A 27041-nucleotide genomic window follows, 5' to 3' on the forward strand; every position below is an offset into this window, starting at 1 on the left:
TTGTTTACTTCCGGTGAAAATGGCCTCGTTGACTTTCACTTTACACCGATGTACTCAAATATTTTCGAAGTTGTCACGAAAGAAAGTGTCACGAAATTGTTCAAATGCTGCTGTAAGGATATATTTTTTTCCTTTTTAAGGAATGCCGTTTTGTTGTCGCTGTCGTCAATCATAAAAAATGTGTTCCCATTTCGACAACCCACACAAGTTAGATGTAATATAATCTTATTTTGAATTTAGAGTTACCACGTTATAGTATGCTTGTATGCTACTAAAAATACAAATCACGTATTTGAAAGGTTTCCACGTGTCTTTAAAACACCATTCAAATGTACATCTGATAATACTTTCTCGTTACTACTTTGCTGTCTTGACGATTTAGAAGAACGATTTATATCCTTGGCACATTAGTTTCGGACCACAGAAAAGTCATTTCTCGTTAGCTATGCTGTGTCGACGAATTGCCAACAAATAAATACATAAATGAATTCAAATGTGTCCATAATATAAGATTTATTTTTTAAAACGGTGAAACAACAGTATTTTTCATTCAAAATATCCATGTATTCAACTTCAAATCTGCTCACCTGAATTGACTGACATTTGTATCGGACACGTGACTGCACTTTCGTTTCTGATGACCAAGAACAGTATCAATTTGTTATAAGACGTTATTGTGCCGACTGAGAATTCTTTCCAAGCTCTAAATCTTTGATGCTCATTCTACCATCAAATCAGGGTGGAAAGAAGGATTCAATATATATATGATATATATGTAAGCTTTATTTATTTTATATAACAGTTGTAAAACAACAACTTATTTCAGATTATGTAAATCACTGAGAGGGGTCTTACTGTAGGAGAAAACTGGAGTACCTGGGGAAAACCAATGTGGTCAGACAGTTGGCTTCCTACCTTTACAGGAGTGTTCCTGGAATCAACTTCATGGACAGCTAGGTGAAAGGGGAGTGCATTACCACTGCACCATCTCACCACTTGTTCACTGCCATAGTAATATTGTGTTAGGACTAGAATACTCGGTCCCTGACAAATCTTAGGGACATTGTGCTTCTCATACTGTCCAAGGGCAGCCTACAGGTAACCAGGCCTGTTCACTGCCATAGTAATATCATGTTAGGACTAGAACCCTCAGTCCCTGACAAATCTTAGGGACATTGTGCTTCTCATACAGGTAACCAGGCCTGTTCACTGCCATAGTGGTGTTGTCTTAGAACTAGAACCCTCAGTCTCTGACAAGTCTCCAGGAACCTTATGCTTCCCATACTGTCCGAGGGCACCCTACAGGTAACTAAGCCTGTTTACTTCCATAGCGGTCTCGTTTTTGGACTAGAACCCTTAGTCCCAGAAACACTTTGATTTCCATATTGTTCATGGAGCACCTTACAGTTAACCAGGCCTGTTTACTGCTACGAAATGTAACATGCACTTTGGGTATGACATAGCAGTCCCCCATGCACGTGCAGAGTATGTCTTATATTGTGTGTCTTATAAGTGAAATAGCTTTCAACAGGACAGTACAAGCAATTAAGCTTCCTTTATTCTGTTGAAAATTGATAAAACCCATCAGGTACATGTGTACATTAATTAATTTTTTGACCCCACATGTCTTTGTGGATAAAGTATTATACTCAGTCATCTGTTTATTACAAAAACAAATTTTATAAAAGTCTTTCAGAAAAATTGTGCATGTTTAAATATCAAAACTACAAGATGAAATTTTACTTTGAAATACCAGTATTCAATAAGAATCGTACTCAGAATAATAATTCATGGATCTACCAGCTGATTCAAAGAAGCATGTTCCATCAGGAAAGTGACAGATTCCATATCTATCTATAAGCACATTGATCCTCTTCTTTTACACCATTCCCTCCTTTTCAAGATTTAGTAAGTCACAATCAAGAATCTCAACACCACATTCCTTGAAAAAAAAACTCACATTTACTGCTCGTCCAGACAGAAATGGAGCTTCCACAGCTTCAGCTAATAAGTTATTCAGTTCTCCTTTTTAACCCAAAGTGACAATGAAATGATTAAAGTAAAAAAGATACAGGAATAGATGCTGTGTTTTGTATGAATATTAAAAAAGAAAAAAATTGTTGATTACAGTTTGCAGGATTCCCATCATTTGTGAAAGTGGTAGAGGTTGGCCCACGAGACGGATTACAAAATGAGAAGGTTGGTACAGGAAAATGTATACTAAATTGTTGAATTTGAAATGTTGATGAATTTTTATTTAGTTTTTATACAGTCAATAAAATGAATTTGAGATCATAATAACAATGTTATCACAATGTACTATAGTGCCACACATTTCCAGGTGATTCTATTTAACCTGTTATTTATTCATTGGTTACCAATGTTTCAGTGCCATGCATGATATAGTTGTGGTACCATACTTAGATTGTTTGAAAAGTCTCATACCTGTGTCATTCACTACACAGTGCTGACGTATATACAAATTTGAAACGAGAAACATCTCAGAAATGATGGTCAGACCAGGTGGATTTATATTGGCTTGGAAATTTATTGTAAAACACCTACTTTTTGTGGAATTTATTTTCGCATTATAAGAAGGGAGGGAAGGTTGCAAATTTGAATCCCTTGCAGTTATTTGTACAAAATTAATTCTGGGTGACATCTTTATTGTTATGGTTACTGGTATCAGCGTCCTTCATACTCCAGTTCTCTAATGGCCCATCTTTCCTGACTTTAAAGTCATTTATAAATCAGCAATAGCAAAAATATGTTTTCGCGAATATGTCTGAAAAGGCATATTTGCTTAATAAATTATTTACGAAAACTAAGTGATTTGCAGTAGTTTTTATGGGTTCTTTGGCAGTTTATGCATTATTTACAACAATTGAAGCAAATCTGTAAATAAGATAAGTATGGGTTCCAGCTGAGCATCTAACTCCCTTTATTAGACTAGTTCCATGCAAGTTAAGCTGGATGTGTTTGATGCTTGTTAGTCACCTGTTGGTTCTGTTGTCGTATACCTAACTCTCATTTTAGAATGTGGTATTTCTTACTTGGATTGACAAAGATTTTAAATGGTGGGTAAACAGGAGATGCTTACTCTTCCAAAACATCTTGTGTTATTATCTTTATTTCTCAAAAGTCTCTGTGTAAATCTTTTGTTCATATTTGCCGTAGCTAGTATTATTGAATTTGAGTTTGGATTATGATTTTGTTGTCATGTTGGTATTTTTTTTTCATTTTTAAGCATATTTGGTAGAAACTCATAAGCATACTACCAGAGGGGGGAGGGGGGGTAATATCTCTGCCAGGTCTCTGTTATGTAAGATTAAAATAGATAGGTAGCATGCTGTTATATACTGACTGTCTGATATTTGAAATTATAGGTTATGGTGCCAACAGAAACCAAAATCAAATTCATAGATCTGTTGTCAGAGGCCGGACTACCTGTGATTGAAGTTACAAGTTTTGTATCTCCGAAATGGGTACCACAGGTAAAAATTAATAAGTCATTCATACACCTATTAAAATTGATATCTCTATCATTTGTCTGTAAGAATTTGATATTAGTTGTTTGTTATATATTTACCCAGCAATTAGCCCAGGAGGGCAAACATAACAAAAAATCCATTGATGGGCTTATTACAGAGCCCCAGTAAGGGCCAATATGAAAAAGATATGTAAGTTGATGGGCTTATAACAGGGCCCCAGGAGGGCAAACATAACAAAAAGTCAGTTGATGGGCTTATTACAGAGCCTCAAGAGGGACAACAAAACAAAAAGTGTCATTTGATGGGCTTATTACAGGGCCTCAGGAAGGACCAACATAACAAAAAATCATTTGATGGGCTTATTATAGGGCCTCAGGAAGGACCAACATAACAAAAAATCATTTGATGGGCTTATTATAGGACCCAAGGAGGGACAACATAACAAAAAGTCAGTTGATGGGCTTATTACAGGGCCCCAGGGGAGGGGGATGTAACACAACAAAGTTAAGGCGATGAACATATTACATGACCATGGGGGGTAAACATAAGAAAAGGATAGATGATGGGCTTATATCAGGACCCCAAAGGACCAATAAAGCAAAATTAGGTGATGGACAACAAAATAGAATTTGTTCGTAATTCTACTAAACAGCAATATTTACAGGTTGAATTTATTACCAAACAATGAAAATAGAATTTGTGTGTTATTCTTCTGAACAGCAATGTAAATGGCAATGTAATGTCTACCAGATATAGACTTCTACTAGATATATACCAGTCTATATAGTCTACCAGACATAGACTTATCACTAGATATATACCAGTCTATATAGTCTACCAGACATAGACTTATTACTAGATATATACCAGTCTATATAGTCTACCAGACATAGACTTATCACTAGATATATACCAGTCTATATAGTCTACCAGACATAGACTTATCACTAGATATATACCAGTCTATATAGTTTACCAGACATAGACTTATCACTAGATATATACCAGTCTATATAGTCTACCTAGATATATACCAGTCTATATAGTCTACCAGACATAGACTTATTACTAGATATATACCAGTCTATATAGTCTACCAGACATAGACTTATTACTAGATATATAGATATATACCAGTCTATATAGTTTACCAGACATAGACTTATTACTAGATATATACCAGTCTATATAGTCTACCCGACATAGACTTATTACTAGATATATACCAGTCTATATAGTATATACCAGACATAGACTATATCACTAGATATATACCAGTCTATATAGTCTACCAGACATAGACTTATCACTATATCACTATATATATACCAGTCTATATAGTCTACCAGACATAGACTTATCACTATATCACTATATATATACCAGGCTATATAGTCTACCAGACATAGACTTATCACTAGATATATACCAGTCTATATAGTCTACCAGACATAGACTTATTACTAGATATATACCAGTCTATAAAGTCTACCAGACATAGACTTATCACTAGATATATACCAGACTTATCACTATATCACTATATATATCTATATAGTCTACCAGACATAGACTTATTACTAGATATATACCAGTCTATATAGTCTACCACTAGATATAGACTATATATCACATAGACTTATCACTAGATATATACCAGTCTATATAGTCTACCAGACATAGACTTATCACTATATCACTATATATATACCAGTCTATATAGTCTACCAGACATAGACTTATCACTATATCACTATATATATACCAGTCTATATAGTCTACCAGACATAGACTTATCACTAGATATATACCAGTCTATATAGTCTACCAGACATAGACTTATCACTAGATATATACCAGTCTATATAGTCTACCAGACATAGACTTATCACTATATCACTAGATATATACCAGTCTATATAGTTTACCAGACATAGACTTATCACTAGATATATATATACCAGTCTATATATATATATACCAGACATAGACTTATTACTAGATATATACCAGTCTATGTAGTTTACCAGACATAGACTTATCTCTAGATATATACCAGTCTATATAGTCTACCAGACATAGACTTATCACTATATCACTATATATATACCAGTCTATATAGTCTACCAGACATAGACTAGATATATCACTATATCACTATATATATACCAGTCTATATAGTCTACCAGACATAGACTTATCACTAGATATATACCAGTCTATATAGTCTACCAGACATAGACTTATTACTAGATATATACCAGTCTATATAGTCTACCAGACATAGACTTATCACTAGATATATACCAGTCTATATAGTCTACCAGACATAGACTAGATATATTATTACTAGATATATACCAGTCTATATAGTCTACCAGACATAGACTTATCACTAGATATATACCAGTCTATATAGTCTACCAGACATAGACTTATCACTATATCACTAGATATATACCAGTCTATATAGTCTACCAGACATAGACTTATCACTAGATATATACCAGTCTATATAGTCTACCAGACATAGACTTATTACTAGATATATACCAGTCTATATAGTTTACCAGACATAGACTTATCACTAGATATATACCAGTCTATATATACAGACATAGACTTATCACTATATCACTATATATATACCAGTCTATATAGTCTACCAGACATAGACTTATCACTATATCACTATATATATACCAGTCTATATAGTCTACCAGACATAGACTTATCACTAGATATATACCAGTCTATATAGTCTACCAGACATAGACTTATTACTAGATATATATATACTTTTTTTTTATTCAAGTTTTTCTCCATAATCACATACAACTATACAATCTCACCTCACAATGATCCAAATTTGTGTACACACATACATTTAAATAGCATACTGCACTGTACAACTTACACTCATTGATATAAATCTGTATACACACATACTTTGTAATAGTATACTGTACTATACAACTTACACACCAATGATATAAATTTGTATATAGAGGTACGTTAGAGGTATACATATGTATATTGAACTTACATCTTACACATAATGATATAAATTTGTATACACATGTACTTAGTAATACACTATATTTTCACAAGTTGGTAACTTAAAGTATAGTTGTATAACTTTTATTTTAATCAGCAGATTATCTTAACTTAATAACTGATTGATAAAAATCCATTTGGTTTTTTTTTATCTCTTCTTGTTTTTTTATATGTATATGCATATATTCCCATATGTTCTATTTTATTATAATAGTTAATGTATTTTCTCCCTTCAGATATTGTTGGTACTGTATTTTTCAACTTACAATAGTAAATAAAGTATCTCATGAGAATTAGTAAAAAAATAATTTCATATTCGGTGTTCCACATCTACATCTGTTACACCAAAAATAAAGATTTTTGGATGCCTAAGTAAGGTTATTTGGTATTTGTTTCCTAACATTTCCATCAACAAAAGCCAAAATGTTTTGACAACACTACATTCCCAGAACAGGTGAATAATAGTTTCCCTCTCATTTATACAGAAAGTACATCTTTCAGTTTCTGTTAGTTTACATTTCATTAGCTTTGTATTAGTATACAATATATTGGGTATTATTTTATACTGAAAGTTTATAAGTTTTGTATCATCAGTTACCTCCCTTGGCATGAGATAATCAGTTCCCAAGTTTCTTCACTGATATCAGTAGTGAGAATTTCTTGCCATTTTCTTTGACTACTTATTGGCTTTTCAGAAAATAAATGAATAAGAATATGATAAAAGTATTTTGTTACTTTATCATGTGTAGTGAGGTGATTGATTAATTTATATTCAACAGTAGGTGTATCAACATTTACATTCTGCAGAATTGCTTTCCAATTTCTTGGTATGGCATTAATAACGCCATTGTAATCTTAATAATTCACATTAATGTCATACTTAATAGAGAAATTATCATAAGACATAAAGAATATTGTTTTCTAGTAAGTCAGAAACAAAAAATATGCCCTTTTTACACCAATGTTTATAAAAAAACTATCTTTTGTCTCTTTTAATGAAACTATTAAAAAAAAATACCATCAGGGGTTGTAGGCTGTGATACCACCTCTTTTCAGGGGTTGTGGGGAGGCTGTGATACCACCTCTTCAGGGGTTGTGGGGAGGCTGTGATAAAGGGGTTGTGGGGAGGCTGTGATACCACCTCTTCAGGGGTTGTGGGGAGGCTGTGATACCACCTCTTCAGGGGTTGTGGGGAGGGGTTGTGGGGAGGCTGTGATACCACCTCTCAACATACCACCTCTTCAGGGGTTGTGGGGAGGCTGTGATACCACCTCTTCAGGGGTTGTGGGGAGGCTGTGATACCACCTCTTCAGGGGTTGTGGGGAGGCTGTGATACCACCTCTTCAGGGGTTGTGGGGAGGCTGTGATACCACCTCTTCAGGGGTTGTGGGGAGGCTGATACCACCTCTTCAGGGTGCACCTGTGATACCACCTCTTCAGGGGTTGTGGGGAGGCTGTGATACCACCTCTTCAGGGGTTGTGGGGAGGCTGTGATACCACCTCTTCAGGGGTTGTGGGGAGGCTGTGATACCACCTCTTCAGGGGTTGTGGGGGACACATTTTCCTGTATAGAAGCCCAAGCTGTAAACACTTCTCTCCAGAAAGTATTAAAATGCTTTGATAATTCTGTTAATCCTTCTTTGGTCATTTTAAAAATATTATCACCTCCAACACCCTCCAATTCATCTATGAGTAGTATTTTCCATGCTGAATGGTTCAAGGGATCAATGATTTTTTTGATCCAAGACATCTTGAGAGAATGACAAAAACTTAAAACATGTGGAAGACACAATCCCCCATTTCCATAGTCACTATACATAATATTTCTCTTTATTTTGTCTGGCTTTCCATCCCACAAAAAAACAAAAAAACATTTTTGTAGCTCATTTGTAATATATGAAGGTGGGTCCGGAAGGACAGTTAATATCTGAATAAAAATAGGCAATGCTAGAGTTCGAATGATTGCTACTCTTCCAATGTAAGATAAATTTCTAAAAGACCAATCTTTCAATAATTTTTGAACTGCTTTTAATTTTTCAATGTAGTTATCTTCAAATATGTTCATTTTTTGAAAATTATATTTAATACCAAGGAGTTTAAAAATACCTTGGTGATTCCATGATAAATTTCTTTCAGGTAAAAGTTCCAACCCACAACCCCGTCTTGCCCCAATCCAAATTGCCTGAGTTTTTTCAAAATTTATTTTAAGTCCTGATACTTTTCCAAAATCTTCCAAAATATTTAATGTTGTTTCACTGGATCATCTGAGAGGGTAAAAGATGTATCATCTGCAAATTGGTTTATTAAATATTCTGAGTTGATAATAGTAATGATGTTTATATCTGGATTAATTTTTAAAGCTGAACTTAGTAGTTCTACACATAAAATAAATATATAGGGACTTAAAGGGTCGCCCTGCCTTACCCCACGCTGTACATCAAAAAATTCTGAACAATGCCCATTGTTTAAAATACAACAAGAACTATTTTTATACAGAGCTTTAATCCATTGAATAATTGAAGGGCCAAAACCATAAAAATGTAAAGATTGAAAAATAAAACCAAAATCTAAAGAATTCCTTCTTTTTCAAAGTCAATCAATAAAAGAAGTCCTGGAATATTACTTTTTTCAGTATTTTCTATTATGTCTGCAACCAATCCAGTGCACTCTCCTATATATCTACCTTTTATAAAGCCTTTCTGTGTATCACTAATAAGAGTATCTAAAACTTTCTTTATCCTATTCGAAATAACAGATGATGCAATTTTATAATCTACATTTAAAAGAGTTATGGGCCTCCAATTTTTCATATACAACTTAGACTTTCCTTCCTTAGGGATACATGTAATTATACCACGTCGTTGTGAAATAGAAAATTGACCACCTATATGTGCCTGGTTTAAAGATCGTATCAAAAAAATAATGAATATCTGGCCAGAAAAATTTATAGAACTCTACAGTGTATCCATCAATACCAGGCGATTTATTGTTCTTTATACTTTTTACTGAGAAGAGACACTCTCTGTATTCTAATTTACCTTCTAATTCATCAATTTGTGCGACAGACAATTTTTTTATGAATGGATTTGTATCATCAAAAAAAAATATGCTGATTTCCTTCTGCTGTATTTTTTGTATATAATTTTTCGTAGTAATGTTTCTGTTCTTGAATAATCTCTTCTAAATCAGTTATCTCTTGTCCATTATCTTTTATAAGTTTCGGAATTAGTTTTTCCTGAAAATGTCTCTTCTCCAGATTACAAAAATATTTGGAACATTTTTCACCTTCTACTTTCCACCTTGATTTTGCCCTTAAAACAATACCATTTATTTTCCTCTCCCTGAGTAGTTTTAGGTCATTCTCTACCTCTCCAATAAGTTCTAGCTGTCTATATTTTGCTTTTTGTAGTGTTTTTAATCTGGTTTCTAACTGTTTTTCTTCCCTTTCCCGTCCTCTTTTTTTCTGTGCTGTATAAGCAATAGTTTTTCCCCTAAGAGTAAATTTCATGGTTTCCCATAATAAAGAGTCACTGATACTAAATGTCAACAAGTCTTTGTTTTCTACCTCAGGATTTTCTGCATATTTATTAACTACTTCATTTATACATCCCTTTACTAAATCTATATAGTCTGGATCTCTCAGCAAACTATTATTAAACCTCCATGTTCCCTTTTTTGTTTAATAAATTCTAACACTGTGGTCTGATCTATAGCTTATGCCTATGTCACTTTTTGTTACAGCAGAGATTAAATCAGAGGATACCAGAAAATAGTCTAGTCTTGAGTGTTTCCTATTTGGACCATGCCAAGTATAAAAATTTACATCTTGATGCTGCTCTCGCCAGATATCTACAAGATCAAAAGAATCCACAATGTCTATAATTCTACCTTGATTGATTACATTATTTCTATTGGTGTAATTCTTAGTATCTTTACAATAATTCTGTGGTGCATTCCAATCCCCACCTATAATGATTGACGTATTTTCACAAAATTCAAGGTGGTGAGAGAGTTGATGATAAAAGTTTACATCTGTGCTGTTTGGTCCATACACTGCTACTAGAGTTAAGTTCCTATCGCATGAGGTTAAATGAATATTCACCATTAAAAAATTACCATTTGCATCTTCTTTCCTGGATAACAAAGAGAAACCAAAAGAATTTTTAAACAAGATTGCTACCCCTCTACTGTTCGATACATATGAACTAAACCAGGCCTCATATCCCCATTCTATTTTCAATAAGTTTTCAACTTTTTTAATGGAATGTGTATCTATAAGGAAAGTTATATCATAATTTTTCCTACATTTGTCAAAAAAAATTCCTGCGCTTTATTGGATCTGAGGACAACCCTCTACAATTTACACATCCAATCCTGAGACCTTCAGCCATTAACTAAATATACAACTATGATTTTTAACATACATAGTAAAATGCTAATATCATAAATGTAAGAACAGATTATATGGTCCATTGACAGTTGACAGCATGTAAAAATGTATGAATACATGAATGATATTGTGATGTAAGACAATACAAAATTTCCCCTTTCCCCCCAGCTTCCCTCTCCAACTTCAATAGAGAATATATTCTCTATTCCACTAGTCCGACTACAAATCATTTCAATTATTAAAAAATAAGAGATGTTCATTGTACTTCAGTCCACTTACAGGTGTCTTCTTTACAGCTATAGACATGAAACCAACAAACATACTAAACATAACTTGCCTTCAACTAGCTTACATTTCTGTATTATATTATATGTTTTAAACACAAAAAATGTCATAAAAGAAAAAATGAAATTGAAGAGTGCAGGTCTGGTCTAATTTTGTCTGTACTCGACTTGTACATGTAGTAGATAATTGAATAGTACGTACATGTACATCAATTTTAGTAGTGACCTAATTCATTTACCTAATGCATATTGTAGCTTTTTAGTTTTTCAAATAGAGATCGTAACAGTCGTCAGAACAATTCCGAATGCACTGTTTGTGTTGGTATTGTACTGGATCGCCTCGAAGCTACATGTGGAAAAAATAATAAAAAGAAAACAAAACACTCCGGCAAAGATAACGAATCATGATGAAGATTCACGATTGTTTGGTTTTTAATAATAACAGATGACATTGTGACTATATGTGTTGCATTTGCTATTTGTTACCTTCAACATTCGGCGAGTATGTGTTGTTCAATGGTGGCTGCCATTTTATGTGAAACCGTGCAAGCGCAAATGTGAAGTATCTGTTTCCTGTTTTAAGCGGCCTTACTACATACTTTTTATATGAAGCATTTCAATTGGCCTTGATACTAAAAAAATACAAACATTACAATACTTTAGAATTGTAGTATTAGAGTTTGTTACCAGATGAGTAAAAAGCTATGGAGTATTATCTTTATATTGTAGGCAAGATAACTTTCACATTTTTTCAGTAACTAGTAACTGGGTATGATGTTTTACTTTATATTCTGTACATTACTTGTATACACGGGTTTAGACACCAATAGCAACACTATCCATAGAAAACACACACACTCGGGTAGTTGTGGCCGTGAGGTCAGTCTATAGAATTTAGTGTCATGCACGTGCGATCGGAATGTGTTAGGTCATCCAGTTCTCTTTATTGTACATGTACACCATGGAAATGGATTATAGACATAAAATTAGGTTATTACTTACGGCATTAAAGGCACTTTACTGGTGTTATTCTCACAAGTATAACACAGATATCGTACACATTCCAAACGTATATAATCAAACATCATAACTTGTGACCAGAGACGCACATAACATCTCATTTTGGCTACAACAACCTGGGTACACTTGAAATATTTACTTACAGAATTTGAAGGTGCACAGCAGAAATTACATGTACTTCGTATACACATTTAGGCTTTTATAAACCCTTCACATGATAGTATCTAATAGTAAATGTATATATATATCAAGTATACTTGTACACAACTGTATATTTATTGTTTTTAATTGATAACCAATGAATCTAATCATTTTTACTGTCTTTTCTTGATATCAACACTATGACTCGATCTTTTCTGTACTGTACCATGTTATCCATGTACGTATACATACTTCTATACTGTCCTTGTATGTTGTATGCATACACACCAGAAGTATATATTATACATGTGTAGAAGAGTTACTTTTTTTCAAGTGTCAGGAAAGGCGCGTTCTTCAAGTATATCAGTTTGGTCTTCCTCTTCTCATCTACAGGGAGATTTTTCCTTTTACCAAGTAATTCTTGACGGAGTTTGGCCAAAGATGGTGGTAGGTCAGGTACCACTGCAAAGCCCAACCCTGGTTTAAGTTTGGACATAGCCTGTTTGAGGACAAAATCCCTGTCCATAAGGGCCGAAAAACGAACAATAATGTTTTTCTTTCTAGGTTGACCACTGGGCAATCGATGTACAGCTGTAAATAAGAGGTTCCTAGTAACCTCATCATTAATTTCAAGACTATCTTTCAGAAAATCCCTTACCTGTTTTAGGGTGGTCCGTGGCTCCTCCCTCACCTCCCCCTCAATACCTCGAAAAACCAGGTTCCACTTGCGCCCCCACAACTCAAGACTAAGCCTTTCGTTTGTTTCTGCAGAAATATCACTTTTTTTGGTGGAGATTTCCTCATCCACATGCTCTAAAGCTTTTTCATTTTCAAATACTCTGTCTTTGACCGACGTGACTTCTGCATTTATTTTCGAGACTTCATTTTTCTGAGTTGCTATTTCCCCTGAAATTCATCTATCTAATTGTCTGAAGCATTCACTTATATCTGAGAAATCGTCGCATTTATATGTCGACTCACTTCTAGTTTTTGTTGCTTTGGGTGGCATGATAGTAACTGCACGTGCAATGACATGTATACACGTAAAAATACAGGTCGTTAGACACAAAACTTACAAACCAGTTCAAAAACACCGACAAAGCGACTCCACAATACCTGAAAAGTCTTCTACTCACAATTCTTTTTCGCAACTGTCAATTCAAAGTTCAAAAAGAATCACTTTAAGGGAAAAATAAACAAATTTACGGAGACACCTGTAGGTACGTCCACTCGCTTACACCGTCATACCGGAAGTTTTGTAAAATCTTAGTTGAAATTATTACTAGATATATACCAGTCTATATTATGTAAATAGTGTAAGTAGACCATAAACACTTGAATATGATATACATAATGTTTTTAATCAATTTCTGTCTCCTTTTGTCTAGATGGCAGATCATACAGAAGTCCTACAGGGAATCAAGCGACATCCAAATATCTCCTATGCTGCTCTCACACCCAATCTTCAAGGATTTAAAAGTGCTGTAAGTCTCTCCAATACTATCTGATAGGATTGCCTCCCTTGATCTTACATTGGACCAGCCAACCTTGATATCACAGAATTGTCACTTTACATTCTAGTCCTTTGGCAATTTGAAAGTTAAAATTAACTAAATTGCATAGAATTTTCTGTAGTCTAGTTAGCTTTTACTTGTTAACTCAAATTTGACAGATTTATGTTAGAAAGAATGGACACTGTATCTTAGCTTTGGGATGACAATTAGCAGCCTGCTTCTCAGCTTTCTATTAAGTATTGGATTCTTATCATTGACAGAGAAAATTAATATTTAAATCTGTTTATATGTTAACAGATTCAATCAGTTCAGGAAAGGAGAATATGAAAGAAGTTCTCATAAAGATATTCATTCATTGTCATGTAAGACAATGGAGAACATAAGAAAAGAAAGTTACAATGCCATTGTGAACAACAGTTTTCAATGTATCCAAAACGGAATTCCTTATTCTAAACACATGATAATTATAGGTTAAGAAGACAAAGAGTAAGAATGATTTGGGTGTAAAAAATATTCTGTTGTAAATCACAATATGAATAAGGAAAGAAAAATCTTTTTTAGATATTTTTTCAGCTTAATTTCAAAGTTATGTGTGTTTGAATCTTTAATTATATTTGTCTTACAGGTAAATGCGAAAGTCTCTGAGGTGGCCATATTTGGAGCAGCTTCTGAAAGCTTCAGCAGGTATGTGAAGCCAACAAGTCAGTATGTGCCTATGTGCAGGATCTCAGATATCACATGAATCCCTATACAATTGGATAGTAGTGGCCATGAGTCAAGGTTAAAGGTCAAAGGTCATGCCAATTTTGAAAGTTGAAGCGTGTGTACAAGCCATGCACAGATTTAGTTAATATCTACACCATAGCATCAAATTCTACACCTGATTATATCTTGATGGTCATCTGCCAGGGTCAAAGGTTATATTAGACTACTTCTGAACAGGCTTCTTGTCTGATATTACTACCTTTTAGTCTTTCAGTAGTTGAAGTCATTGATAGCTTGATGTGAACAAGATATTTCATGATCAGATTTGGTTAAAAAATAAAAAGACCGAAACTAGGTGGATATCTATGTGAGCTGTGGCTCACTTTGTATATCTATGTGAGCTGTGGCTCACTTTGTATATCTATGTGAGCTGTGGCTCACTTTGTATATCTATGTGAGCTGTGGCTCACTTTGTTAATGTATTTTATCAGGTATCTAAGTTTACTTTATCAAAATTACCAATAGAAGAGTTATGATGCTTAGATAATATCACACTGATAACAGATCTGTTGTTGAAAGACTAAAAACTTTCTGTGAAGTACCATGAATTTATGCAATGTGATATTTATTGATATGTTTATTTAATAGTTTTCTTTCTTGATTGTTTACAGAAAAAACATAAACTGTAGTATAGAAGATAGCTTGAAGCGATTTGAAGAAGTCATGAAGGCTGCTAAGGAATGTAAGATGCCTGTTAGAGGGTAAGTAAAACTTGTAGGCTTTACCTGTGTTGGCCATTTTAGGTACCATTCATCTGTATATAAAGATTTAGAGATCCGCTGCAATGACTTAGCTGTAACATGTTGCATAAAGAATTTGTTTCCTGATCGCTTTTTTACATCAGGTAATAATGGCCTTTGTGTAGTTTAACTGAAGGTTTTTTAAACCAGATGAATTTTTTAGGCTATCATCAGCAGATAGTGGGCAAACTTGTCAAATTACCCTTTGTTCATCATCAATCCTTCTCCCTTAAACAATTCTTGTTATCACGATTTCTTGAGATGTGCTGGATGAATTATATGTCATGTTGTTCATCTTGGATTTAAACAGTAATTATAGTTTGTTTTCGCCTTTCTGTAGTTGTTTTACATATGTATATACAGAAAAACTTACTTGTGTTAAACACGCTTGAACCAAATACATCAGACAAATTGAATGTTTTGTTCCTTCCCAATTTTTTTCTTCCATTATCTTGGTAAATCTCAGATGCTTGGAACACTGTTGAATCAAAAACTGCATTTGAGTTGAATATAACTTGTGTTCCATCCCTTCTAAATTATACCAAAAGTTCCTTTTTTTGTGTCAAACATTCAGGCGTCACACCACCTTGTCTTGGGTACATCTACTGTGTTTTGTTTATTTTTATGTGCATGCATGGCTGACAGAAACCAAAAGGAAAAAAAAAACTTGATAACAGTTACGCTCTTACAAAGCTGTACGTGTAAAGTTATACTTCAGCGATGTTGCCGCAACCTTCACCTTTTTGTAACCCAGGGTTACTGATTTTGTATTAACGTAGAATGTTATTGAGTAGGAATTTATTGAGTTTAATTTATAATATTGTTGATGGGAATTGTTAATCTTAAAGATATAGTTGTGAGTACACTTTAAGTATCGATTTCACAAATTATGTGTGTGAGAGTGGTTGTGTATTGACATGTGAGCTGCAATTCAATGACGAGTGTTTTACATTAGTTTTTTTTATCCCCCGCTTTCACTGAAACGGGGGGATATTAATTGGAGTTTTTTTTCATGTAAAACCAATTTTCATGAGGTAATACTTACCATAACTTTATAATGCAAATACAGTACCGACACACATCTTTGTATCCCAACAACAAAAGATTCAAACAAACCTGTCATTCCTACGATCCATGAGCCATCACCGCAGGAACATAGAGTGATCTCCTTTCCTCTAATAACCTTTATGGAGTACCCCACAGAGGGGCAGCCAGGCAAATAAGGAAGAGGGGAGGATAGGGTGGGACTCCATAAAGTTATAGTAAGTATTACCTCATGAAAATTGGTTTTACATGAAAAAAACCTCAATATCATTTCAGTAATAATTACCATAAATTTAGTAAGCGAATTCGTCTTACCGTAGTGGTGACTAGAAGCCAGGCAGCCCCTTCAGCACAGCCAAAGTAGTAGGGAGGGAGAACAGAGTGCCAAAGAGAAGGAAGGGACCTCTCTGTGAAAGAGCAGGTGTACCCACATGCCGCTGTACAGAAAGACATGCCTCGGGCTAACAAGGAGGCCCAGCCACTGACTATGCCACCACCAGAGGTCCCAACGAATACAGGCCTTCTGAGTGGGAAGCTAGGTATCGCAGATAAAGATCTGTGAAGGTATCCCTGCCCCACCAGAAGGCAGCAGACAGGATCTCCTGAAAGGAGGACCCATTGAGAAGGGCCAAGGACGCAGCGAGGGCCCTGACCTCATGAGCCCGCACTTTTACTCTCGCCCGAGCTTGATCATCAGAATGCTCGTAAGCATACTTAACCCCCTGGCAAACCCACCTGAAAACCGACTGGGAGGAGATATTTCGTTGTCCCTGTTTGATGGGCAAAAACAGCCAAAAGGAAGACTGCCTTGAAAGTTACAAACCTTAACGAGGCAGACTCCAGAGGCTCATAAGGAGCCCTAATCAGGGAATCTAGCACCAGGGCCAGATTCCACTGTGGGGCCAGCTGCCGAACACTGGGTCTTTCCAGAGCGAAGCCTCTGATTAAGGCAGAAAGAGAGGAGGACGAACCTATCTCTTTCCTGCCATAACACGCAAGGACACTGGCAATAGCTGTACGATAGCCAGCGATAGTGCCAGGTGCCAGATTGCAATCCCTAAACAGAGAGAGTAGGAAATCCGCAATCAACTGCACAGAGGCTTCGAACGGATCAACCTTCCTGCCAACACACCAATCACAGAAGATCTTCCAACGTGACAAGTAGACAGCAGAAGAGGAAGCCCTGATTGATCACTCGATGAGATTGGACACCTCTCGAGAAAAGCCTGCCTTGGCGGGGCTTCCAAAGATAGCCTCCACGCGTGAAGGTGGAGGATCTCTGGTCGAGAGTGTGTCGTTCTGGACCGAGGAGATTCGGTCTGGTGGGGAGAGCCAAGGGCTCCTCCACGAGAAACAACAAGAGCTCCGGAAACCAAGGTTGTCTCAGAACTTCTGTAGCACCCTGCCCACCAGGTTGAAGGGAGGGAATGCATATGCATACATCCCTTCCCAGTCCAGAGAAAGGGCGTCCACAGCCCAAGCCTTTTGGTCTGGCACCGGGGAGATGAAGGTTGGCAGCTGGTTGTTCAGGGAAGTGGTAAACAGGTCTATAAGAGGTCTGTCCCACATCTGACAATTCCCCTTGAAAATCAAGGGACACAGCTGCCATTCCGTCAACACCGGCTGGCAGCGCCTGGAGAGAGTGTCCGCCAACACATTCAGCCTGCCAGGAAGATGCTTGACTGCTATGGTCAACTGCATGTCCTGGCAGAGAAGAAGGATGCGGATGATATATACGATATGATATCCGTTCTACTGAATGGTCCACCAGGGAGCAAACTCCCTGACCGACTGGGTAAGCGGAATCCAGGCCTCCCACTCCTGGATGATGGAACCCAGTTGGACATGAGGAACATCTGGAGAGGTCTGATGTGAAGCCTCCCAAGGGGGACCACATCTGCCAGGGAGTTGAGATAACCCAGAAAACTGAGGAACCAAAGTACCTGGACAAGCGACCAAGCAATGAAGGTCAGAGCCCTGGCCTTCTCAAACTTCTCTAGAGGTGGAAGGGCTAAGCCCCAAACCATGACGAAACAGTTCCACAGGAAGATGAAGTCCTGAGATGGAGAAACCTCTGACTTCTCTCTGGAAGGAATGAAGCCGACTCTGAGCAAGAGTTTCAGGACCAGACGAGTGTCCTTCACTAGCGATTCCTTCATCATACAAAGCATGAGGGAGTCCTTGAAATAAATGTGGACATCTATTTCGCGTGAGTGAAGGAATCCCATGACCACCTGCAGCAACACCAAAGGTGCTATTATGAGCCAGAAGGGCATCAGGCCCTTGGCTAGCATGGTCCCTACTTCCTCCTGGAGCGCCCGAGCCTTTTCCAAATCCCCCGGTTGAGGAAAGAAAATCAGGCGGGCGGCAAGGGGTGGATCCCGAAGAAGGGGAATACCTAAACCCTCCTTGAACACAGACAAAGCCCAAGCGTCCTCTGTGATCTCCTGCCACTGGGGAAGGGAAGCAGAGAGACGCCTGCCCACAGGGAGTTCTGGATGGGGCAGATTGAGCCCCTGCCAGACCAGCGAATCATCTGCCCACCCGGAGCCTGAGCCTGTGGGAGAAGGACAAGAGCCAGGAACGGGAGGACCGCCGTTTCCCTGAATAGGGTAGAGCCCTAGAAGGGGGCAGTCAACAAGCGGGAACGGTAGAGTTACTCGACTGGGCGGGTTTTCAGAACTGAAAGGAGGTGGATTCGAGCACCTACGATGCAGAAGGCGGTTGCCAAACCTCCGCCCTGAGAATCCAGGAGATGTCGGCCCGGAGGGCCGGGATCCCCGAAAGCACATGCTGAGCCTTGGCTTCAGCAGTATCAGGGCCATCTTCCCCCTTTGGAACCCTTCTGGCCGGGAGGGTCATGATCAGATGACTTGGATGAATCAATCTCCGAGCACCCAGGAGAAAGATGAATGACATTGTCTTCCTCTGCAGAACGTTGGGGAGATTCCACACTGCTATAACGTTTCCTAGAGGGAGAGACCATGAAATGAAATTTGGTTTGTCCGTCCGTCAGTCTGTCCGTCCTGCCGTCTATATGTCTGTTACACTTTCGTTTCCGTGTTCTGACTTCCCCAAATATCATCCAATTTGGGTGAAACTTGGTCAGCAGATGCATCTTGAGGTCATTAAGACTGAGTTTGACTATCAGTGTCATCTGACATATCCTTTGATTTCATTGGTCAGTTTACTTTTGTGCTGTAACTTTCCTAAATATAATCCGATTTAGACTTGAAGTCCCACAAATATTATCCAGTCCCCTATACTGATCATCATATTATGTGGACTGCTGTACCTGCTGATGACCATGGATCTGCTTAGCACCATTAAAGTTACTAGTATGCAAGTTTTCTTCAATTAGTTCACTTTATTGGTTAATATTTGATATGTCCAATAAAACATCTACTCTCTATAATCCTTTACATCTTTCTTTGGCTTTAAAGCAATACACCATAGCTCAAGAGAATATATCATTCTACATAGCATTATGACATGTTTACAACCGAACCTCTAAAATATTTACTTACAATATGTTTGGAATGCGGGGGATATAAATTCCATGAATTTGCTTGTTTGTTTTATATTTGTACTTATAAATGTTTATTTAAATAAAAGATATTGTTAGTGTAAAAAGTAACATGATTTGTTTTTTATTTATTACTTATTTCTTACTGTTACACTGAGACACGTATCCAGTAAACAGCCTTGAGACACGTATCCAGTAAACAGCATTGAGACACGTATCCAGTAAACAGCCTCGAGACACGTATCCAATAAACAGCGTCGAGACACGTATCCAGTAAACAGCCTCGAGACACGTATCCGGTAAACAGCCTCGAGACACGTATCCGGTAAACAGCATTGAGACATGTATCCGGTAAACAGCCTCGAGACACGTATCCGGTAAACAGCCTCGAGACACGTATCCGGTAAACAGCATTGAGACATGTATCCAGTAAACAGCCTTGAGACACGTATCCAGTAAACAGCCTTGAGACACATATCCAGTAAACAGCATTGAGACATGTATCCAGTAAACAGCCTTGAGACATTTATCCAGTAAACAGCCTCGAGACACCTATCCGGTAAACAGCATTGAGACATGTATCCAGTAAACAGCCTTGAGACACGTATCCAGTAAACAGCCTTGAGACACATATCCAGTAAACAGCATTGAGACATGTATCCAGTAAACAGCCTTGAGACATTTATCCAGTAAACAGCCTTGAGAAATGTATCCAGTAAACAGCATTGAGACACATATCCAGTAAACAGCATTGAGACATGTATCCAGTAAACCATTGGTTAAGTCGAATATTTCATTTGGTCCCATCAGCTTTGACTTATCTGTGTTTTACACGTATCCAGTAACAGCCTTGAGACATTTATCCAGTAAACAGCTTGAGACACATTCCAGTAAACAGGGACATGTATCCAGTAAACATGAGACACATATCCAGTAAACAAGGTGACACTATCCAGTAAACAGCATTGAGACATTTATCCAGAAAACAGGCTTGAGAAATGTATCCAGTAAACAGCTAAAATTGATGGACACATATCAGAAAATGCATTGAGACATGTATCCAGTAAACAGCATTGAGACATGTATCCAGTAAACCATTGGTTAAGTCGAATACTGTCCCATCAGCTTTGAAATCTGTGTTTTACTGGAAGGTGACCCAAAAATTGAGGGACTGATCAGAAAATGGCTGAAAGGTGACCCTAAAATTGAGGGACTGATCAGAAAATGGCTGGAAGGCGACCCTAAAATTGATGGACTGATCAGAAAATGGCAAGAAGGCGACCCTAAAATTGAGGGACTGATCAGAAAACGGCTGGAAGGTGACCCAAAAATTGAGGGACAGATCAGAAAATGGCTGAAAGGCGACCCTAAAATTGAGGGATTGATCAGAAAATGACTGGAAGGCGACCCTAACATTGAGGGACTGTTCAGAAAATGGCTGAAAGGCGAAAGGCGACCCTAAAATTGAGGGATTGATCAGAAAATGGCTGAAAGCGACCCTAAAATTTAGGGATTGATCAGAAAATGGCTGAAAGGCGACCCTAAAATTGAGGGACTGATCAGAAAATGACTGAAAGGCAACCCTAAAATTTAGGGATTGATCAGAAAATGACTGGAAGGCGACCCTAAAATTGAGGGACTGTTCAGAAAATGGCTGAAGGCGACCCTAATATTTAGGGATTGATCAGAAAATGGCTGAAAGCGACCCTAAAATTGAGGGATTGATCAGAAAATGGCTGGAAAGCAACCCTAAAATTTAGGGATTGATCAGCAAATGGCTGAAAGGCGACCCTAAAATTGAGGGACTGATCAGAAAATGGCAAGAAGGCGACCCTAAAATTGAGGGACTGATCAGAAAACGGCTGAAAGGTGACCCTAAAATTGAGGGACTGATCAGAAAATGGCTGAAAGGCGACCCTAAAATTGAGGGACTGATCAGAAAATGACTGGAAAGCGACCCTAAAGTTGAGGGACTGCTCAGAAAATGGCTGAAAGGCAACAATATTGACAGTGTTAGGTTACTGTAGTCATTTCTTGAGAAACACTGGATTAATGATTCCTGTTGATCATAAGTTGTGCATAATTTATTTTTGGACTGATTGAAAAAACAACATGGATTTAGATAATTGCAGTTGGTCACCACTGTTCTTTGAGAGGGATTTCATCTTTGGATTTTCCTTGATCCTTAATAGTGCATATAAAAAGTTATTACCAATTTGAAATAAACCATTGCCAATAGGGGGTCACCTGTTTATTCCTGTATTTGTAGTCAAGACTGGAAATTATTAACAACAAACAATATTAAATACACTTATAATAAACTTTTTTTTTTTTTTAAATAAAATTTTCTGAGAGAAGTGGGGAAGTGATTATGATGAAAAAACCCAGGAAAATATGGTGTTCCACGGTAAAGTATTTGAAAGTTTTGTTTAAAATACCAGTAAAGAATTATCAGAAGTAGATTTTGATGAAGTCAAGGTGCTTTATTTTGGTTTATTGCAGGTATGTTTCCTGTGTACTGGGATGTCCGTATGAAGGAGATGTGGCACCAGAAAAAGTAGCCCAGGTAAAGTTGTAATATAGGTTATTGTAGTGCATGTACAACATATCTGCTTATTTAAGTTTAAAAGTACCACTGATATGGATCCTTGCAACATATCTATTGTTACACCATATTTGATCGGCTGTTTTAGGTATCTAAGAGTATGTATGACATGGGTTGTTATGAGATTTCTCTCGGAGACACGATAGGAATTGGCACCCCTGGAGGAATGAAGAAAATGCTTACTGAAGTGATGAAAAGTGTACCGGTCAACAAACTGGCTGTTCACTGCCATGATACTTATGGTCAAGCTTTGGCCAATATTTTTGCTGCTTTACAGGTAGGTTTTAGCTCTCAAAACGGTCATTAAATAGGTCAAATGTACCACATAACATGGCCATGTTTCATTGTAAAAAGATAACTTTTTGCATGCTCAGATTTAACCATGATATTATATCCTTATTGAGTGGTGTAACCATGGTCACCCAAAGTATATGTATTGTGTTTACATCTATTGTGAGACATTTTTACCTGTATAGAACTAGTAAGGATCTTACTGTTGGATGAGTACCAAGAGAAAAACCATATACTAGGGAAAGTCATTAAACAGTATACTTCTCCAAATCTCTTCAGGTCATCACACTCTGGTCACCATTTAACACATTGCCACTCTGCCAACTGACCACTCAATGTAAAAGAAAGCTTGAGGTGTAATGATGGAAATTTTACGCGCTAAAAATATTTACATTAGATAATGGTAACTCTAGTCAAATCCTGACCGCAGTTTACCGCTTGGCTGGAGAAAACTTTTCCTTGGCTTGATTGTTGAGTGTCAGGCTTGTAAATTAGTGGTCCGGAGTTCGAATCTTTACAGAGGCATTGAAATAAATAATGACCGCTGTTACATTGGTGTTAATTTAGGGACTCAGGAATACCACTTATTGTTACTTTCATAAGCAATGCTGTTACCCTTGGAAACTTAAGGACTAATTATTTCCGAGAGGGAGAGTATGTAACGCTGGTAATACTATCCAGTGGTCCTGAGTTGGAATCCTAGTAGAGGCATTGAAATAAATAAAGACACCTCTGTTGTATAAAAGCTAAGATATGAAACATTTAATGAATGATATCTTACTTTGATTCTAAAATTCTTGATTCTGGAAATTAGCTTTTTGATCCTCCTTGTCACAACACATTTTGAATTGTTTGACGTTATTTTTTGTACACAGATGGGAGTGTCAGTTGTAGACAGTTCTGTAGCAGGACTCGGTGGCTGTCCATATGCCAAAGGTGCCAGTGGTAATGTCTCCACTGAGGACGTTGTCTACATGTTGAATGGTCTTAATATCAAAACGGTGAGTTTATATTATTTCTCCTTTTACCAAGAGGATATTATTTATTTTTTTCTCGAAACAAGCATTTTCATTGGCTAATAATTATTGTTTCATTGTTTGTTAACTCCCTTTTGATTAGCTAATAGAGTTGGTGATAATTTCTGAAGTAAGACAATCCCTATACTAGTCAATAAAATAAGATATATAATTCTTAATATGATTATGTAAGTCATAACACTTAAAACCAGTTAACAACTTAAAGGTCATTAAAATTAATCCATAAACGGTGTTAACCAGATTTCAATGGATAATTTAGGTCACCTGAGACAAAGACTCGTGGTAACCTGTTGCAATCAACTTCATCCAATGTCTTGCGTCCTTAAACAATTTAACCTTTATATTTAATATTACTTATTTCAGGTGACCGTCATAGTGGCTAGGTATCTTGTTTTCAACATGAGTGATTTGTAACTTCGATTTTTCATTTTACTTTCTCAGGGTATCAATATACAGAAGCTACTGGAGGCAGGACAGTATATTTCCTCGGCTATAGATTGTCCTACACATTCCAAGGTGGCCCAGGCTAAAAAATCTAGCTTATGATATCACTGCTTGACTGTTAGATATAGATACAATAAATACAATGAATGTGGAGACGTCTGTTGACCCCCTCAGTTTATCACAGTATAAATACAGTGAATGTGGAGACGTCTGTTGACCCCCTCAGTTTATCACAATATAAATACAGTGAATGTGGAGACATCTGTTGACCCCCTCAGTTTATCACAGTATAAGTACAGTGAATGTGGAGACGTCTGTTGACCCCCTCAGTTTATCACAGTATAAGTACAGTGAATGTGGAGACGTCTGTTGACCCCCTCAGTTTATCACAGTATAAGTACAGTGAATGTGGAGACGTCTGTTGACCCCCTCAGTTTATCACAGTATAAGTACAGTGAATGTGGAGACGTCTGTTGACCCCCTCAGTTTATCACAGTATAAGTACAGTGAATGTGGAGACGTCTGTTGACCCCCTCAGTTTATCACAGTATAAGTACAGTGAATGTGGAGACGTCTGTTGACCCCCTCAGTTTATCACAGTATAAGTACAGTGAATGTGGAGACGTCTGTTGACCCCCTCAGTTTATCACAGTATAAGTACAGTGAATGTGGAGACGTCTGTTGACCCCCTCAGTTTATCACAGTATAAGTACAGTGAATGTGGAGACGTCTGTTGACCCCCTCAGTTTATCACAGTATAAGTACAGTGAATGTGGAGACGTCTGTTGACCCCCTCAGTTTATCACAGTATAAGTACAGTGAATGTGGAGACGTCTGTTGACCCCCTCAGTTTATCACAGTATAAATACAGTGAATGTGGAGACGTCTGTTGACCCCCTCAGTTTATCACAGTATAAATACAATGGATTAACTGTTTGTCTGACAACAACTGTATATGTTTATAGTATGTATCGCTTCGTGATGACATTGAGGTATTTTTGACAGCTTAACAGTATTGTATAACAATAAACCTGTGTTGATAATAAGGCTTTCTACATCTGTTGTAGTGAATTTAGAATTCTAAAAATTCTAGATGATACAATTAGTGTGTTCCTCTATTATTTTAGCATATGATACTTTTGGTAATTCTATTGTTAAAATGGAAAATTGTCTGCAGTATGTTTTTTTTTTAATTCCAAAAAGTTTTTGTACAATTTTTGTGTCGCCTGCAGAGCTGGCTGACACTAAGGGATCACTTTGTTCAACGTCACGCGTCATCGTTGTTGGCAGCGGGGGCGTGGTCGTCCATACGAAAGCTTTCCGGACTTTCTTCGGTAATGCTTTGAGTTATCAAAATGAAATTTGGCATGTGGCTCTTTGTTGCAAGAGTACAGATTAAGCTGGATTCACAGCTGTCTGTGACGCATTTTGGCAGAGATATGCCCCTTTCAACTTAGAAAATTTCCTGGGAATATTGTTTTCCGGACTTTTTTGGCTTATGCTTTGAGTTATCGAAATGAAATTTGGTATATGGCTTCTTGTTGCAAGGGTACAGATTAAGTTTGATTCCTGGCTGTCTGTGGTCTTTCTTGGCTGAGTTATGCCCCTTTGAACTTAGACAATTCTCTGGGAATATTGTTTTCCTGACTTTCTTTGGTTATGCTTCAAGTTGTAGAAATGAAATTTGGTATTACAACTTTATGGTTGATCGTTGCACATCCAGTCCAATTTCTGGGTGACTGTGACACTTTATGCAGGCGACACATACAGTTCTCTTGTTTAAGATGAAAGCATGACATGATATGAATTGTTTAAGAAACCATGCTTTCTTGTGGAGCATGTCATTTTTTCTAATAATTGTCATAATTATTGTTGGAACAAATTTCTTTGAGGAAAAGCAAAAGTTTTTTACGAAGTGGCAGAAAATCAAAACAGTGTTACTTTTAAAAGAGGTCAAAGTTCATCAGAGCATGTCTTTTAGAATAGGTCAAATTTGATCACTGTATTTCTAGTAGAAATTATATTTATATAGAGTGTGTCAAAGTTCAATATGTATCTTTGAGAAAAAAACAAGGTTGATCACAATACTTGTAGTATATTGATTTGAGTCTTAAAGGACAGTTCATAATACTGCTTATGTGTTTGCTAAGTGTTTTCATGACCTCAACAAAAAAATATTTCTGCTAAGGACAAACATCAAAAGTAACATATGGTGTCATTTAATTGTTAAAGCTCTAGTTTAATGATAAAGAGGTGAGTCAATTAAATTATTTTAATTAATGTGATTTAACAAGGCTCAGTTGTCATGGTTCAGTGACAAAAATGAAATGGCATTTAGACTAGTCAGATTTTAGTGATCATGGTTTTTCACCAGAACACCCTCACCTAGCTTTTATAATTAGTTAATAAATTGGAAAATGTTGAACTTAAACAAAATTTGTTTTTAAAATGCTATGGTCACAAGATTTCTACAATTTCATTATAAAACAATGTCCATTTTATTTACGGAGTATCCACTATATGTTATAAAACTGTTTGAGATTTGAGTTTTAATTCTTTGATGATAACGTGAAGTTTAATTGTAATTATTTACAAATGTGTTTGTGTGTCTAAATATAGTATAAATAAAGTGTAACCATTTACAGAAATAATTGTGGGTGAAAAATAAGATGTAGTAAAAATTAAAATTCTT

The 27041-nt window shown here is 36.7% G+C and overlaps 1 protein-coding gene across 2 annotated transcripts; it reads left to right on the top strand.

The window, feature by feature from the left end:
- LOC132549228 (hydroxymethylglutaryl-CoA lyase, mitochondrial-like) lies at window positions 1-27041 on the top strand. 2 transcript variants are annotated; one of them, XM_060213144.1, is made up of 11 exons: window positions 29-112; window positions 827-957; window positions 2131-2199; window positions 3387-3494; window positions 13772-13867; window positions 14523-14581; window positions 15274-15363; window positions 22475-22538; window positions 22666-22854; window positions 23744-23869; window positions 24347-27041. In XM_060213144.1, exons 4-11 carry the CDS (start codon window positions 3390-3392, stop codon window positions 24449-24451), a joined length of 834 nt encoding a protein of 277 aa, XP_060069127.1. In that variant the 5' UTR covers window positions 29-112; window positions 827-957; window positions 2131-2199; window positions 3387-3389; the 3' UTR covers window positions 24452-27041. The 2 variants fall into 2 exon arrangements, with proteins under 2 accessions (XP_060069126.1, XP_060069127.1); XM_060213143.1 differs by lacking the exon at window positions 827-957 and having other exon boundaries at window positions 1-112.

Source organism: Ylistrum balloti, unplaced genomic scaffold, assembly GCF_031769215.1.
Source record: "Ylistrum balloti isolate Yb309-2 unplaced genomic scaffold, AGI_CSIRO_Ybal_v1 Utg370050, whole genome shotgun sequence".
NCBI classification, from domain to species: domain Eukaryota; kingdom Metazoa; phylum Mollusca; class Bivalvia; order Pectinida; family Pectinidae; genus Ylistrum; species Ylistrum balloti.

Coding starts and splice junctions, on each gene's coding strand:
- LOC132549228 (XM_060213143.1), top strand. CDS start 20: ATGGCCTCGTTGACTTTCACTTTACACCGATGTACTCAAATATTTTCG. Junction 3,495..13,771: donor CTCCGAAATGGGTACCACAG/GTAAAAATTAAT, acceptor CCTTTTGTCTAG/ATGGCAGATCATACAGAAGT. Junction 22,539..22,665: donor CACCAGAAAAAGTAGCCCAG/GTAAAGTTGTAA, acceptor CGGCTGTTTTAG/GTATCTAAGAGTATGTATGA.